Genomic DNA, 14041 nt, shown 5'->3' with positions numbered 1-14041 from the left:
AAGACTTTGAGAGGGAAAACCAATTCTTGTCTCTGTCACAACCTCTTTGTAAATGACCTTTTGCTGTTTTATTCTGCGCAATTTTTTCACAGAAATTCTATTGTGTGATGTATGCGCACAAACTAAATAGCTTGTGACAATTTGATTGAATACATGAAATAGAAATTGATTGTGAAAGGCCAAACCCCGGCATGGAACTGAGCACTGAAGACTATGTTTTATGATTTCCAAGTGCATCAAAGTCTGGGGAATTATGTGAAGAAATTCCACTATGCACACACTAGACTGCCCTTCAAATAGTCTAGGAGCCCTCACTTCTGTTTTCCTTGTGAATAATAACTGCACTTATGTATGAAGTATGCACTTATAGTGTACTTCAAATCTTGATTTTTAAAACCGTACTTGCAGATAACATATGAATGAATAACAGACACTTACGTGTACCTGAAGAGAGTCCTCTTTCATGACTGCTTCTTAACACACTCAAGTGCTCTTTATAATGTGAAATTAAAACTTTTAAATTAAAGTACATCTTAAATTCATGATTCAGTATTATTTTGTGATGTTTTATAGAAGTACACTTATTTTGATGTGTTTTTTGATATTGCATAGTTAATATCTCTTTGTATTAAATGGCAACCTCATTAGCACAAATGCAAATATAAATGCAGGACAAAGAAGTTTCAATAGAAATTACATGAAATTATATTTTAGTTTACTATAAATGCAATTGAGTTTACTATAAATGTTTGCCAGTACATTCGGCAGTTCACTTTAACCATGTTTCAACAACAGACAATAGAAGCAATTATGAAATTACATATAAAGGTGTACTTAAGTCCTACTACAGGGTTCCTGCGGGGTCTTAAAAAGCCTTAAAAGCATTGAATTTGTTAATTTGGAAATAATACCTTAAAAAGACTTTAAAAAGTCTTGAATTTTGATGCCTGGGTCTTAAAAGTTGTGCTGTATGTAACTTCTATGTATTGTTATTTTCCTCAAAAGTTTCATTTGTCAACCACGATTATTTTGATTAAATGACGTAGCATAAATAAAGAGTGACGGAATCAATAATTCAGAATGCAACGCAGCCACGGGTCACAGTACAAAATACTGCGAACATGTGATGCATTCAGTAAATGGAGATCATGTGCTACAGCACCACAACCATAGACTGCAACAAGCAAAGGAGAAGCACGAAAAAAAAAAAAAAATCTCAGCATTCCACAGGAAAAGGTTGACTGACGCCGTTATATTTTTAAAGTTTGTTTTTACGTTAGCTAGCTAACGTTACCAATTTCATTCTGAGGTTATGGGGAAATCTAAATTTAATGTAGCGTGGCTGGATAAAAACTATTTTCGTCATTGGACAGCAATGATTTTGAGGATTTTTGCACCTTATGCAAAAAAAGGATTCAGCTAGGTACAAAGGGGAATGAAGGCATTAGAGCCTAATGCCAAGTCATCCAAGCACAATGCAATTTTGTCCAAGCAATGGACAAAAACAAACTCCTTCCATCGCTTGCGTGTTTCAACCAACTAGTGTTAAGGGCCGTTCACATATCGCGTCTTTTGCGCACTCAAGTTCGTTATTTCTGGATCTGCACACAGCTTTTGGGTCCTCGCCAACAATAAAAGCCAAGGTGTTGTAGACTCTTAATACAATCGGTAAACACCAGTCCTACAATGGAAATGAGGGTATCACAGAGCTTTTCAAATGCATGTTCCCTGACTCCGACATCGCTAAATATTTACTTGCGGTCACGATAAAGGAGAAGTTGACAGAACTGGCTGTCCTTGATAAAGAGATTGCTGTCCTGAGTGAAGAGCTAAGGAGTTGACTCTGTTTCTTAATTTAATGTGTTGTTGAGTTCTCATTTTCAATGTTTATTGTTCAGGGGTCTCTCAGTTCCCCATATTCCCAGCATGGAATAAGTAGCTAGCTAATGTTAAAAAAAACTTAACATTGTTCGGCAAACTGTTTTGTGGCCTACTGAAATGTTTTTATTTTTCACACCTTCTTGGCTTATCTTTTACCGATTCCACATTTGAAAAATAAATGAAAACAAGTTCAATGATTTTGTTTTTCTTTTCTGGTGGGGATGTGAAATAGGTATAGGTTTTTTATATAAATGGTCTTAAAAAGGTCTTAAAAAGACTTGAATTTTACTTGAGGAAACCTGTAGGAACCCTGTACTAAGCAATTAAAGCAATCTAAAGTTAAAGTTCAATAAGTAAATAATGAATTTTCATTTAATTGTAATTAATATCCACGTACGTGTCTGAAAGTATTACATGCAGTTTACAATTAAGAATATTCTTTTAAAGTGTATTATTTCTAAAAATGAAGGTGAAATAGTTTAATGTGTGCGGATTTCTTTACTGTGTCGACGTATTCCCCATTGAAACAGGAAGTTTTGGCTTCACACTTTTTAAGATAGATCTTAGCTTGTAGCTATTTATGAATGAAAGCACTGAATACACTTTTAAAATGAATAAATTCCAGCTACTTCCACATTTAGGAAAGGACAGAGTGCAGAAAATCTAAAGACACATTGGCAAACCACTATTTGCTACATGCTAATCATGAGAGGTACTTTACAGTTTAGTGGTAAGGGATGTTCGTTTTCTAGAAAATGTGCATTGTGTATGACAAGCAGTTACAGAAATACTGCACATTTAACTGTAAACATGTATATCTGCTTGCTAACTGTTTGTTATAACTGTTTATGTCAGTGGTTAACAGTACACTATAGCATACAGATGAGCTGAGGCTAATGGCTGCAGGCAAAAAGCCACACATCTCATAATTGTAACTGCATGGGGTCTTTAAAGCAGCTTTGAAACTTATACAGCATAATAAATCACCCGTACACTTATCAGTTCACTTCTGCCATGTGTTCCATGAACTCTGCCAGTGCTGTTTTTATTGGGGCAATTTCTGATTTGAACTCAGTTGACAAATTTGTTTATGAGTATGTGAAATCAAACTGATAATCACGTCACACTGGATTTACAACCTTCCTCTTCTGCCATTGATTTGCACCCTGTCGTCCTGTGTGTTGAGTGTCTGTCACCTCACATGAGTGAATGGAGTCATATACGTGGGATCTGTAAGCAACCAGACAGGGTATAGGGCCCTTGAGAACGGCCCTCTCAGCACCCCCAAAAGAGGCTGTGTCTAGATGAGAGAAGAGGAAGATGTTAGACAAACACACTACCAAAGGCAGTTCTGTTTACTCTTCCCCCTCCCCCACCAGTCGCCGTTTGCTAAAGCTGGCAGTGCCATTTCAGTGGCCTCATGGCAACAGGAGAACATGTCACTGGGGTAAGTACTTTCTCATGATGTCATGAATTCATTATCTTGGCACAATGAAATACTGCATTGTCTGGTGCTCCTACATTTTCAGAATGAGATGGATTGTAAGAAACAGATTTCGTTTTCATTCAGTGTCATATTAAGAACCACACCAGAGACAGATACAACATAACATAACTATGACATTTATGTCAGTGAAGGCAATAAAGCCTGGACATAGTTATATTGTCAGCGAATGTTCCAGTTACACTAGAATGTCTGATTACCTTAATTATTCTGGCATGTTTTACATTTAGAATAAATCACAAAGCTTTGAGAATTTTTTTTTTTTTTTTTTTTTTTTTTTGATTTTTTGTTGAAGTTTGCCATTCAACAAAACCACTATTATTGAAAGGAAAATTCCAGTTTGGGACAGCATGAGGGTGAGTAAGTGACATCACAGCTGTCATCTTGATTGAACCGTTCCTTTAATCAAGTGCATTGGTGTCAGTTTCGACTTGAGATTCTCCCAGATCCTAAATCTGATGAGCGTGCAGACATTAGCATTTGTAGAGAAACTATGCCTCCATTCATTCAGAAGTAGGCATCTTTTCCACACTTAAATATCAGCGTCTAAGTCTGTCTGCAAAGCTGGTTGTTTGTTCAGAGTAAAGAGCATCTGTGGTGTTAACGCAGCTTTAACGGAGTCCCTGGCAACCAGAGTGGCCCACCCTGACCCGGACCACTTCATAGAGGATGTGAGTGGTCCTGAACTAACCCGGGATAAATTCAGTCATTAAAATAAGGGCAGACGGGGTCATACAAGTGTCACACACACAACAGCCATTGTGAGGTGACAATGTTGGTTCGGGCTCAGCAGGAAACAGGCGGACGGAATGTGATGATGGATGGATCTCTCCAGGGCACAATGGATAAGGAGATTGGGAAATGCAGACGGAGGGCCACACAGAGGCGGATGTGAGCGGTTTGCTCCGGGGCAAAGTGAGAGTGATGGAAAGGTGGGGGTTTGAAAGACATTGACAGAGACATAGATGTCATTCCATAATGTGTGTGTGAGATTGTCATAGAACTGTTATCTTTGTTTTGAAAAGATATATATTGTCTTTGGTGTAGATATTGTGGATTTATGTTGTGAAGCAAAAAGGCAAAGGGTATAGTTAGGTACGACAAAAAGCAGCGAGACAGAATACATTAAATGTGATATGATATGATATATGATACGATACGGTATGTCATGGTACAATATAAAACAGATTTTTACAAAAGGTTTCGAGTTCATTCAGTGAGATTTTTGAGCTGATTCTTGTTTGGATATTCTAACAAGCCTGAAATGGTTAGCAAATCCCTTAGCTTTGTCTCGCCTATTAGAAACAGACAACAATAGTGTCATCTCATACAGGAAACCAATCTCTCACTGTCTCATCCTTCTGCCAGGAACGACTACAAATTGCTACTGTTAGTCATGAAGGCTGCAAGCCAAGTGCACACAGGTTCATTGGCCTCTATATGCAATCACTGGATCACCTGATGGAATTCAGGCCTGTTTTTTCCAACACAACAAAAGAGCTCTGTTTGGAGAAACTCTCCGATCTGATACAACTTATGTAAGAAATGAGGGAGGGGCACACAGTAAGAGGCAACAAAATATCTCATGTTGGGGGGGGGGGGGCTATTTTGGGCATATTTGGACTATTTTGAAAAGAGAGAAACATGAATACAATTTATATATAAATATCTAATATACTATATAAAACAGAAGTTATTTCATTTAATTTACTCCGTTTTTACGTATTTTGTTTTATTTTTTAATTTTTTATTTATTTAAGTAACAATATTACAATATATAATAAATGTATTATTAAACAAACACTTCTGTTTGAAAGTTTGGGGTCATAAAGTTTTTCAAAACCTTATGACACCAAACGTTTAATGTTATTTATTTATTGAAACGTTTATTTGTTATTTTCAGTGTTGAAAACAATATTTTTTTTTTGGCACGTGCAATACATTATTTATTTATTTATTTATTTATTTATTTATCTGTATTGTATGAAGGTTGAGTTGGACAAAACATTTCTGAGGCTCAAAAAAAAAAAAACACTTTGGTTTCCTCAATACTTAGAACCAATGTTCTGATCTGAATTTAAATCGCTATATTAAGAACAAAAAGTTCTGCAAATTAGCAAACCTTTAAAAAAAGTGTTTTTGTTGAACCAATCAAGTGCAAAGCTCAAACCAACACCTCCAGACAGGACATGAGTAATATCTGCTAGTGTCAGATCTGAGATGTGTCACAGATGTGTCACAAAAAAAGTAACATATCTACAGAGCCAGATCCATGGACGGTGTCAGATCTTTATCATTACTCTATCTATGGCAGGTCCCGGTGTGATGACAGCTCTATGAACAGGGACAAGTGTGTGTGTGTGACAGCTGTATCATCAGCTGTGGAAAGAATGGCTGAGTAGAGGGAAAGTACATATTAAACAACAGTCACAGACACGCACACACACACACGCACACACTGTCAGCAGTGGTTGCTGCACATATGCACAATCCTGGCATTTATATTCTTCATGAGGGCAACAGTAACATCTTGAGAATGAGCTCAGGCATGGAGATTGACTAAAGGAAGCATACAATGACAATGCCAGAGTAAACACAATAAGCAGTATATTATGAGCTGAGGGTAAACAACAGTGACGGGGCTGTAAATCGTGCAGATTATAATCAATAATGTCTTCTTGCATTACTGACAAACTATTTTCCTGTGTGAAACTGTAAAGCTGCTTTGAAACAACCAGTATTGTTTGAAGCGCTATACAAATAAAGATGACTTGACTTGTGATGATTTTGAGTTTTGTGTGAATCTGATGAAAAGATACTCCATTTTGCAACATTTTCACAAGACAAACTCAGTGGGATGTTTTAGGAAACTTAACTGCATGTTAATAGAAATTAAATTCAAATGTACTGTAGTTAAAATATTTGAAAAAACTTGGTTTTGACTAATCAAAAAAAGTTAAGTGAATTTGTGGTTCTTGTGATTTTAAAAACTTTTGGCCTAAAGGCTTTTGTAGACAATATAAACTGTGCTTACATATGAATATCATTCAAATGTTTATTTAAAAATATATATGAAATGAATGAGTGAATAGTAAATGAAAAGCAGCGCACAAGATGTGTTGAGACTCCGGGAAATCTCACTCTTTAACTGCAATGTAGCCAGTGTTTCTGGCTTTCTGTTTTGAATGGTTCTCTCAGATAAAGAGTCATTTGTGAGCATATTTCTGGCCGTGTTGTTGAGGGTCATGCACTGCCACACTGAACACAGCATCAGATATATTAGCAGACGTTCCTCTCACTGACAGACCGAATGCCTGGCTGCTCAAACAGTTGTTTCTGTTTGTTGCCATGAGCTCAGAGATTGATTATAGGCAGACAAACACGCCTATTAAACTGGAAAATGTGCTGACATAAAAAAGTTCCCTCAACCTCTGCTATCTATAACACGCATGACTGCCCAGGAATGTCAAATGCCATGAATACCACACTTACAAAGATAATTTGAGTAAGTGGAAATGTCTTCTATAAGTAAACTCCAAGAGGATATATATATAAATATATATATATATATATATATATATATATATATATATATATATATATATATACACACACACACACAAATATATATTGCTCAAAACGGCCCTTACCCTAAATGTAGTGAATAACAGGAGAGCACATGTGAGATTAAGAAATCATGTATAATGTCACATTTTCACAAGTAATCATTTTCTGTCTTTATTTGATGAAACAGGGTTGAGTTGTTAAGCTTGACAATCACAATATCACAATATTAATAATGGTATGGTTGTAAAAGAAGATGGTAGCGCCCATGTCTGCTCACAATGTTGTTCAGAGGTCATATGGTGTCACTTCCTATTAATGATGTCACATAAGGATCAGTTCATTATTTTTATGATTTTGTGTAACGGGGTTGAGGGGTTACTGAAGTACTGAACTAAATAGTAATTTTATTGAATAATCAAGAATTTACTTAGAAAAAAAAAAAACATTACCAGTTCAGATAGATATTTATGAGAATAGCAAAATGTATGGACTTTTTTTCAAATTGTATTATTTATATCCCAGGTACACTTTCATAGAAGGCCATGAGGGACATGACAAAATAGGTGGTGTCCACTGAAAAAAACAAGATCATTTCTAATATATAGATAAAATATATGTCTTCTTTTTTTTCAATGAATACAAAAAGATTTTTAAAATAGATTTTGGTGGCTCGACAGATGAAATACACTTAAAGTGATCAGAGGAACTCGAATCATAGGGGTTTCTAGTTGGAATGACTCACTAATAGTATTAGTTAGATGCCAGAGATATTATTAATGTTTTATTGTTTAATTATTAATATCATAATTGAGCCGGACTATAAACTTATTATATTATAATAATAAGTATTATAATAATACTTTCGTTGTTATTCAATGTATGCAAGTTGCCCTGTATCACGTCCAGCTACTGTTATATATAGATATGTAGATTGACTGCGCCCTCTAGTGGTTTAGGGATCAGACGGCTCGAAGCCAGGTCATGATGGTTTATAGCTATGGAAATTAAAAGATTTAGACAAAGGAGGATTTTTGAGGGGTCTTCATATATATTTAACTATCATACACACAGACAGAGTACATATTTCATGCCCAAAACAAAAGAACAGAGTTTCTCAAATTTCTGAGCATGACGAATGCAGGTTTATGATGTGGCCTTGAGACGACAGCCGTGACTAAAGCTAAGCATCACATAAAAGACACTCACTGTGTAGCTCCAATTTCTGTTCATCATTTTTATACAGTGGTGACTATTAATCAAAGATGTCCAAACTATTTAAATGATGCATGAAAATTCAAGTTTTGCACATTTTCAGTGAAATAAGATTTGGATAGCATAGTCTTTAATTTTCAACAGTCTTCTTGGCCTGAGTCTAACAGACTCAAATATAATAAAATTTCCACTAGTTCAGTCAGTGCACTGTAAAGAAAGATTTTAAAGTTTAATAATAATACAATTTTGATTTTTTTTTTCATCATCTGTTTGGACTCTCATTCTGACGGCACCCATTCACTGCAGAGGATCCATAGTTGAGGAAGTGACGTAATGCTAAATTCTTCCAAATCTGTTCTGATGAAGAAACAAACTCATCTACGTCTTGGCTGACCTGAGTCAGAGTATATTTTTAGCAAATGTTCATTTTTGGGCAAACTACCAAGAAAAGAAAAAAAAGCAGCATTTACTGGTTGTTTAAAAAAAAAAAAAAAAAAAAAAAAAAAACCCAACCTCTCATGGCTAATTGCTTAATACTATTAGTAATATTTTTTTTTACTTCTATTTCAAAATGTTGTGCAAAAATGATTACAAATGTAATTTAAACAATTCGTCTTTATTTTTATCCACAAATAAATCAGAAATGGGTCATTTCACGACTGGAATCACTTCTACAGCAGAAGCATTACTCAGACCAGACTATACAGAGCAACCTCAGATTCAAAGATACATTCCTGAAGCTCTGGCTGCTGCTAATAAATTACAAGTCGGCAATAGGCTTGTGTGGCCAGTATGGATGTTTGACCTTGTCCAGCTTGGTCTCTGGGAAGGTGTTGTTGAGATCTTCTATGGTCATCTGATCGAAAGGAATCATGTTCCTGAACTTTTCAAGCTGCCAAGGACAAACAGAGTGGAAAAATTAGTAAAATGCTTCATAATCTTGAATTTGATCAAATCCAATCTTTTTATTGATGGGTTTCCAAGACAAATTATTTAGCTAATAGGGCTGCAGGATGAATCGAATGTGATTGTCATGCACATCTTGTCAGTTCTGTGATCAGTAGTAAATCTCATTCACCTGCATGCAAGAAAAAAAAAAAAAACTATGCAGATGATATAATCGTACGATTATGAGGTCGAAGAAAAAACTCTAGTGATAATGACAGCTGTTTGCATAGCTTGTCAGTGAACTACAGCTCTATGTATTAAATGCTACTCCATCTGAAAGCAGGTGAATATACCACATTTAATAACATGTCTTTACTCCAAACTCACTTCATAACCTATTTGAAAAATCCTTCTGAGAGACGACATGTCTTCATACATAGAATAAAGCACGCAACAGATTTCATTGTATTCTAAGCAGTAATAAAGGCTATGTCGATTAGCATTGCATAATAGATATACTTTGTTATAATATTATAATAATACCTTAGACAAACCATATATTGCCGTAGTCATGTGTTTATTAGTCACTTGAACCAATGAAAGTAGTTAAATCTTTTGTTTATTTGTTTATTATTTATTCAGCAACCACTATAGCGATTTCCTGAGTTTCTTCTTCGGGGCATATTTGGACTTTCACAGCGAGAGCGCCTTCTGGCCTTCGGATGGAGATTTACTGCTGATCACAGAATAGTGCTTCACTTAACGATTCGGGATGGCTCAGTTTACATTTCCACAGTAGCTTAGTACCGCTTTAGAGTGGGCGGGAATATTAAGTTGCAGCAGTTGCGCCACAAATACTGCTACGACTCCTGAAAAACTTTTTCATTCCATGTCACCGTCAATGAAAGAGACTCTGTACTTCCTCTACAGACCATGAAACAGCCATTTTTAGTTAGTGTCACAAGTTCAGTGACACAGGTAGTGACAACACTGATCAAACAATGATCAGCAGTTTTCACGTCACGTTTTGTTAATGGTACGGTTCACTTGGGACATCAACCGAGGTGGCACTAAAAAAGGTACCAGGTACTGTACCCAGTGGAAAAAAAACCAAAAGTGAACCATACCGAAAGTACCGTGCCGCACCGTGCAGTGGAAAAGCACCAAAAGATACACACGACAATCCAACTTCTGTCTAATTATGATTTTATTATGATTTATCATGCAGCTCATTAGCTCATGTACATTTTTGCGCATGTGTTTCTTCTATCACATTATCTACTTCTAACATTTTTAGACTACTCAGTATTAGGGTTATGCTCAATGGGTCAGCAAGAAGTCATTATTTCTTAGAAACACATGACAAAAGCCATGGGATCATGTTCTGGTCTAGATGCAAAATCATTAAATGGTTTGGCAATTACATGCACTTTTAGACTAATTTGCCAAGATAGATTAGAATAAATTGCCAAGTGACTTTATCAACACAGTAATGCTGCAGGTTAAACTCACCCCCTTCTCATACTCAGCAATGTGAGCTTTAGATGCTTCCAAATAAGCAGCTGCAGTTTTGTTCTGAAATACATTAAGAGACAACAATTACATGCAAATAACTACTGGAACAAGCAAATGCCCTGAATTTGGCCTAGTACAGTAAAAGTAACTATTTACAGAATGATGTTAAAATTGTCAAGTTTTCAAAACTCTGACCTCTTCAATCATTAATTTGCATTGGCTCTCAAAAATGTTGACTGAAGTATTCAAATGTCTAAACTAGTTGTGGGTAATGTTCCGGTTTATAAACCTGTATTGTTATATGGCTGCCTATAAGTGAAATATGTTAATTTTTTTTGTTGTGTCCACTTAAATAACAGTGTAGAAAATATGTGCTTTGCTGAAGTATGAGGAGAGACTCACGGCCTCCTGCTCCTGGGCATCAATCTTTGCTGTCTGAGTGTCCACTGGCTGAGGGACCGTCAAGTCAGCAAACTGTGGAATGAGACACAGGGAGGAAAAAGATGATAAGACACCTAGAAACACAAGAAAAGGGAAAGCAAGACATCACTGGCTCTCACCTTCTTCTCAAACTCGTCCACCATGCCTGCTTTAGCCACAACACTCCTGTAGTAAGTCCAGTCGATGGGAGCTGGTTTCTCTGGCAAGGACGCAAGTCTGCAAGTAAAACATAGTTCAGCACAAATTAGAATTGACTTGTTTGATATGAAATTTAATGTTTCTGTAATTTTCTAAATCTATATCTAAACCCAAAAACCTGTGCTTGTGTATTTCAGCATTTATACACACAACCAGTCAAAGTTAGGAATATTTAATTTTTTTATATTTTGACGTGTTTTATATGCTCACAGATTCTAGGTTTATTTAATAAAAAAATACAGTACAAATAGTAATATTGTAAAATAAAATTACAATTTAAAATTGTTTTCTTAAAATCTTAAAATCGAATATATTCCTTTAGGCAAAGCATTCCTCCAGTCCTCAGTGTCACATAATCCTTCAGAAATCATTCTAAAATACTGATTTGCTCAATTATTAATAATGGCTCATAATCAATGTTGACAGTTTTTGCTGCTTAATTTTTTTTTTTTCATTTTTTTTTTATTTATTATTTGACAGAAATTGTGTAACATTATAAATATCTTTGCAATCAAGTTCATCATTTAAATGTGCCCTTTCTAATTAAAAGTATCTGAATAGTAGTGCATCACATTTTTCACAAAAATATTAAGCAGGAAAACTCTTAAAAATTTTTTAGCAAATCAGCATATAAGAATGATTTCTGAAGGATCATGTGACACTGAAGACTGGAGGAATTATGCTGAAAATTCAGCTTTCCATCACAGGAATTAATTACATTTTTAAACACACTCAAATACAAAGCAGTTATTTCAAATTGTATATTATATAATATTTCACAATGTTCACAATGTTGTAATCGCAAAGCATTGTGATATTAGATCTACATCGTGAATGAAACTGTAGAATATCAGAATTTTTTTTTTTTGTCCACTATTGTCTAGACAACAGAACTGGCTCTGACTGGACTGAAACAAACAGAAACCAATCCATGTAGATTTTTGTTTTTTAATCCATAAGTACTTATTCAATATCTTGAGGAAGAAGAATTGTTAAACAGTGCATCAACACAACTTTAGTCAAGTATATGTATATCTAATTTTTTATTTTTACTTTTACATATAGTACACTTATTACTGGGACAGTCCATTGACCTGCACCTGACCTATGTTTTTTTTTTTTTTGCACAAGGGCACAATGATGATGGTTTATTTAGCTAGTTGAAACTGTGCAGTTCACATGCTTCATGGAGCCAGCAGACAGACTCACTTAGCAGCTACAGAATCACTGCGGGTCTTCAAGCTGTTGAACATGGCCCTCTGGTTCGGTGGGACCCTCTCTGCAAAAGCCACCCAGTCGATGGCCTTCACAGCTGCACGGCGCCCAGCCATCTCTCTGCTCCTGGCAAAACATTTCATGCAGACACGGTTATTCAGAATGACAAAGATCCTTCACAAGCCTGCAAACTTACCCCAACTGCATACAAAGCAAAACACTTCATGAATGTTATCCAGATCTAAACAGTCACAGAATACCAACATTCAGGACTCAGAAAGACACCAGCTTAGAAAAACCTTTTCGCATTTAAATAGCTTTCATAAAAGTAATTGTTTTCCATTTTTTAAATCACAAATTATGTTAATAAGAACAATTCAAACGAAAAGCCTTCTATGCCCAAGTGAACAAGACAAGGTCAGCGTATGACTTCTAGAAGATAAACACAAATATAACCACCCAAAAACAGTTTCATTTATCATTAACAGGAAAGATAAACCTAGTGTTCATTATTAATTCAAATAAAAACAATCGGCGTTTCAATATTTATCAAACGAATGAATTTCGACACGAACTTACTGCTCGAGGATCAAGCCGCTGCAATGACAGAAGCGTGAAGGAGGCCGCAGAGCGGAAGCGCGGTTAAGAAATCAGCGCTCGCTACTGACACCCAGCGGACTGGAGGAAAGCTGCAACACTGCAATGCATTGTACTGTACACTAGGGGGCGCGAATGTTATATATAATATTTACGGTGCTACCTGGTGCTTTCAAAATCAGAGATTTGTGTCATTTTTTATTTATTTTATATTGATGGAACCTATGCTTACCATGTTAACATTTTATGGTTAGGCTAAAGGGTATGTCTACAAGGCAATCCATCGAGTAGGCTTATTTTATCAAAATATCAAAATGCTTATCACAAAACAAAAAATCAGCTGTTACAACAATTTGATGAGTCAAATAGACATTTATACAGACCAATGTACAACCTTCCAGCAATACACATCAGTGTGTCAATAACATACACATGTTTTGAATGAGTTATTTGCATATTTACACTAAACCAAAAACCTTTCGATGTTCAGCGGCCCCATGGCATGTTGTGTTGGCTAATTTTTTTCTCTGACGCAAGTCTGCTTGTTGACTATTTTAAGTCTCAGACATTTTGACCTGTGCTGGTCTGTGGCCGTCTGCCTATCTGCGACTTTTTTTTTTCAGTGATTTTCAAAGTAAAGTTCTGTATGATTTTTGTTCAGTACTGTAGTGAAATATAATCCTGTCTTCAGAAAGGTAACTGGGTTGGCAGTTTTACAGTTTAATTTGACATTAGCCTAAAATAGTTAACATTTTAGGATCATCCCCCACTGACAGAATCCACTGAGCACAAGATCAGCTGAAATACACAGAGGTGAAATCTGTTTGTGAAATTTGAGTTTGCTTCTAATTTTTAAAAAACACATGTGAGAAGCACAAAAGGCACCTGTGTTGTGACCCTTCTGCTTTAAAGCAATACTTAAATGTCCGACTTCACTTTCTGAACTTCACAATATTTTTTTATGTTATCAGTGCATGCTTGAAAATATACATGTGCATTAATCCATAAGCAACCATATAGAGA

The 14041-nt window shown here is 35.7% G+C and overlaps 1 protein-coding gene across 2 annotated transcripts; it reads right to left on the bottom strand.

The window, feature by feature from the left end:
• Window positions 1-8761: 8761 nt before the first annotated feature.
• atp5pd (ATP synthase peripheral stalk subunit d) lies at window positions 8762-13113 on the bottom strand. 2 transcript variants are annotated; one of them, XM_026215249.1, is made up of 6 exons: window positions 13001-13113; window positions 12416-12547; window positions 11128-11224; window positions 10970-11041; window positions 10565-10627; window positions 8762-9056 (listed from the first exon to the last, which is right to left on the bottom strand). In XM_026215249.1, the coding sequence occupies exons 2-6, from the start codon at window positions 12535-12537 to the stop codon at window positions 8925-8927; spliced, it is 486 nt and encodes a 161-aa protein (XP_026071034.1). In that variant the 5' UTR covers window positions 12538-12547; window positions 13001-13113; the 3' UTR covers window positions 8762-8924. The 2 variants fall into 2 exon arrangements, with proteins under 2 accessions (XP_026071034.1, XP_026071028.1); XM_026215243.1 differs by having other exon boundaries at window positions 12997-13100.
• Between the last annotated feature and the right edge of the window lie 928 nt (window positions 13114-14041).

This window comes from Carassius auratus, chromosome 3 (genome assembly GCF_003368295.1).
Source record: "Carassius auratus strain Wakin chromosome 3, ASM336829v1, whole genome shotgun sequence".
Taxonomy (NCBI): Eukaryota; Metazoa; Chordata; class Actinopteri; order Cypriniformes; family Cyprinidae; genus Carassius; species Carassius auratus.
This window is presented reverse-complemented; position numbering and strand designations above follow the sequence as displayed.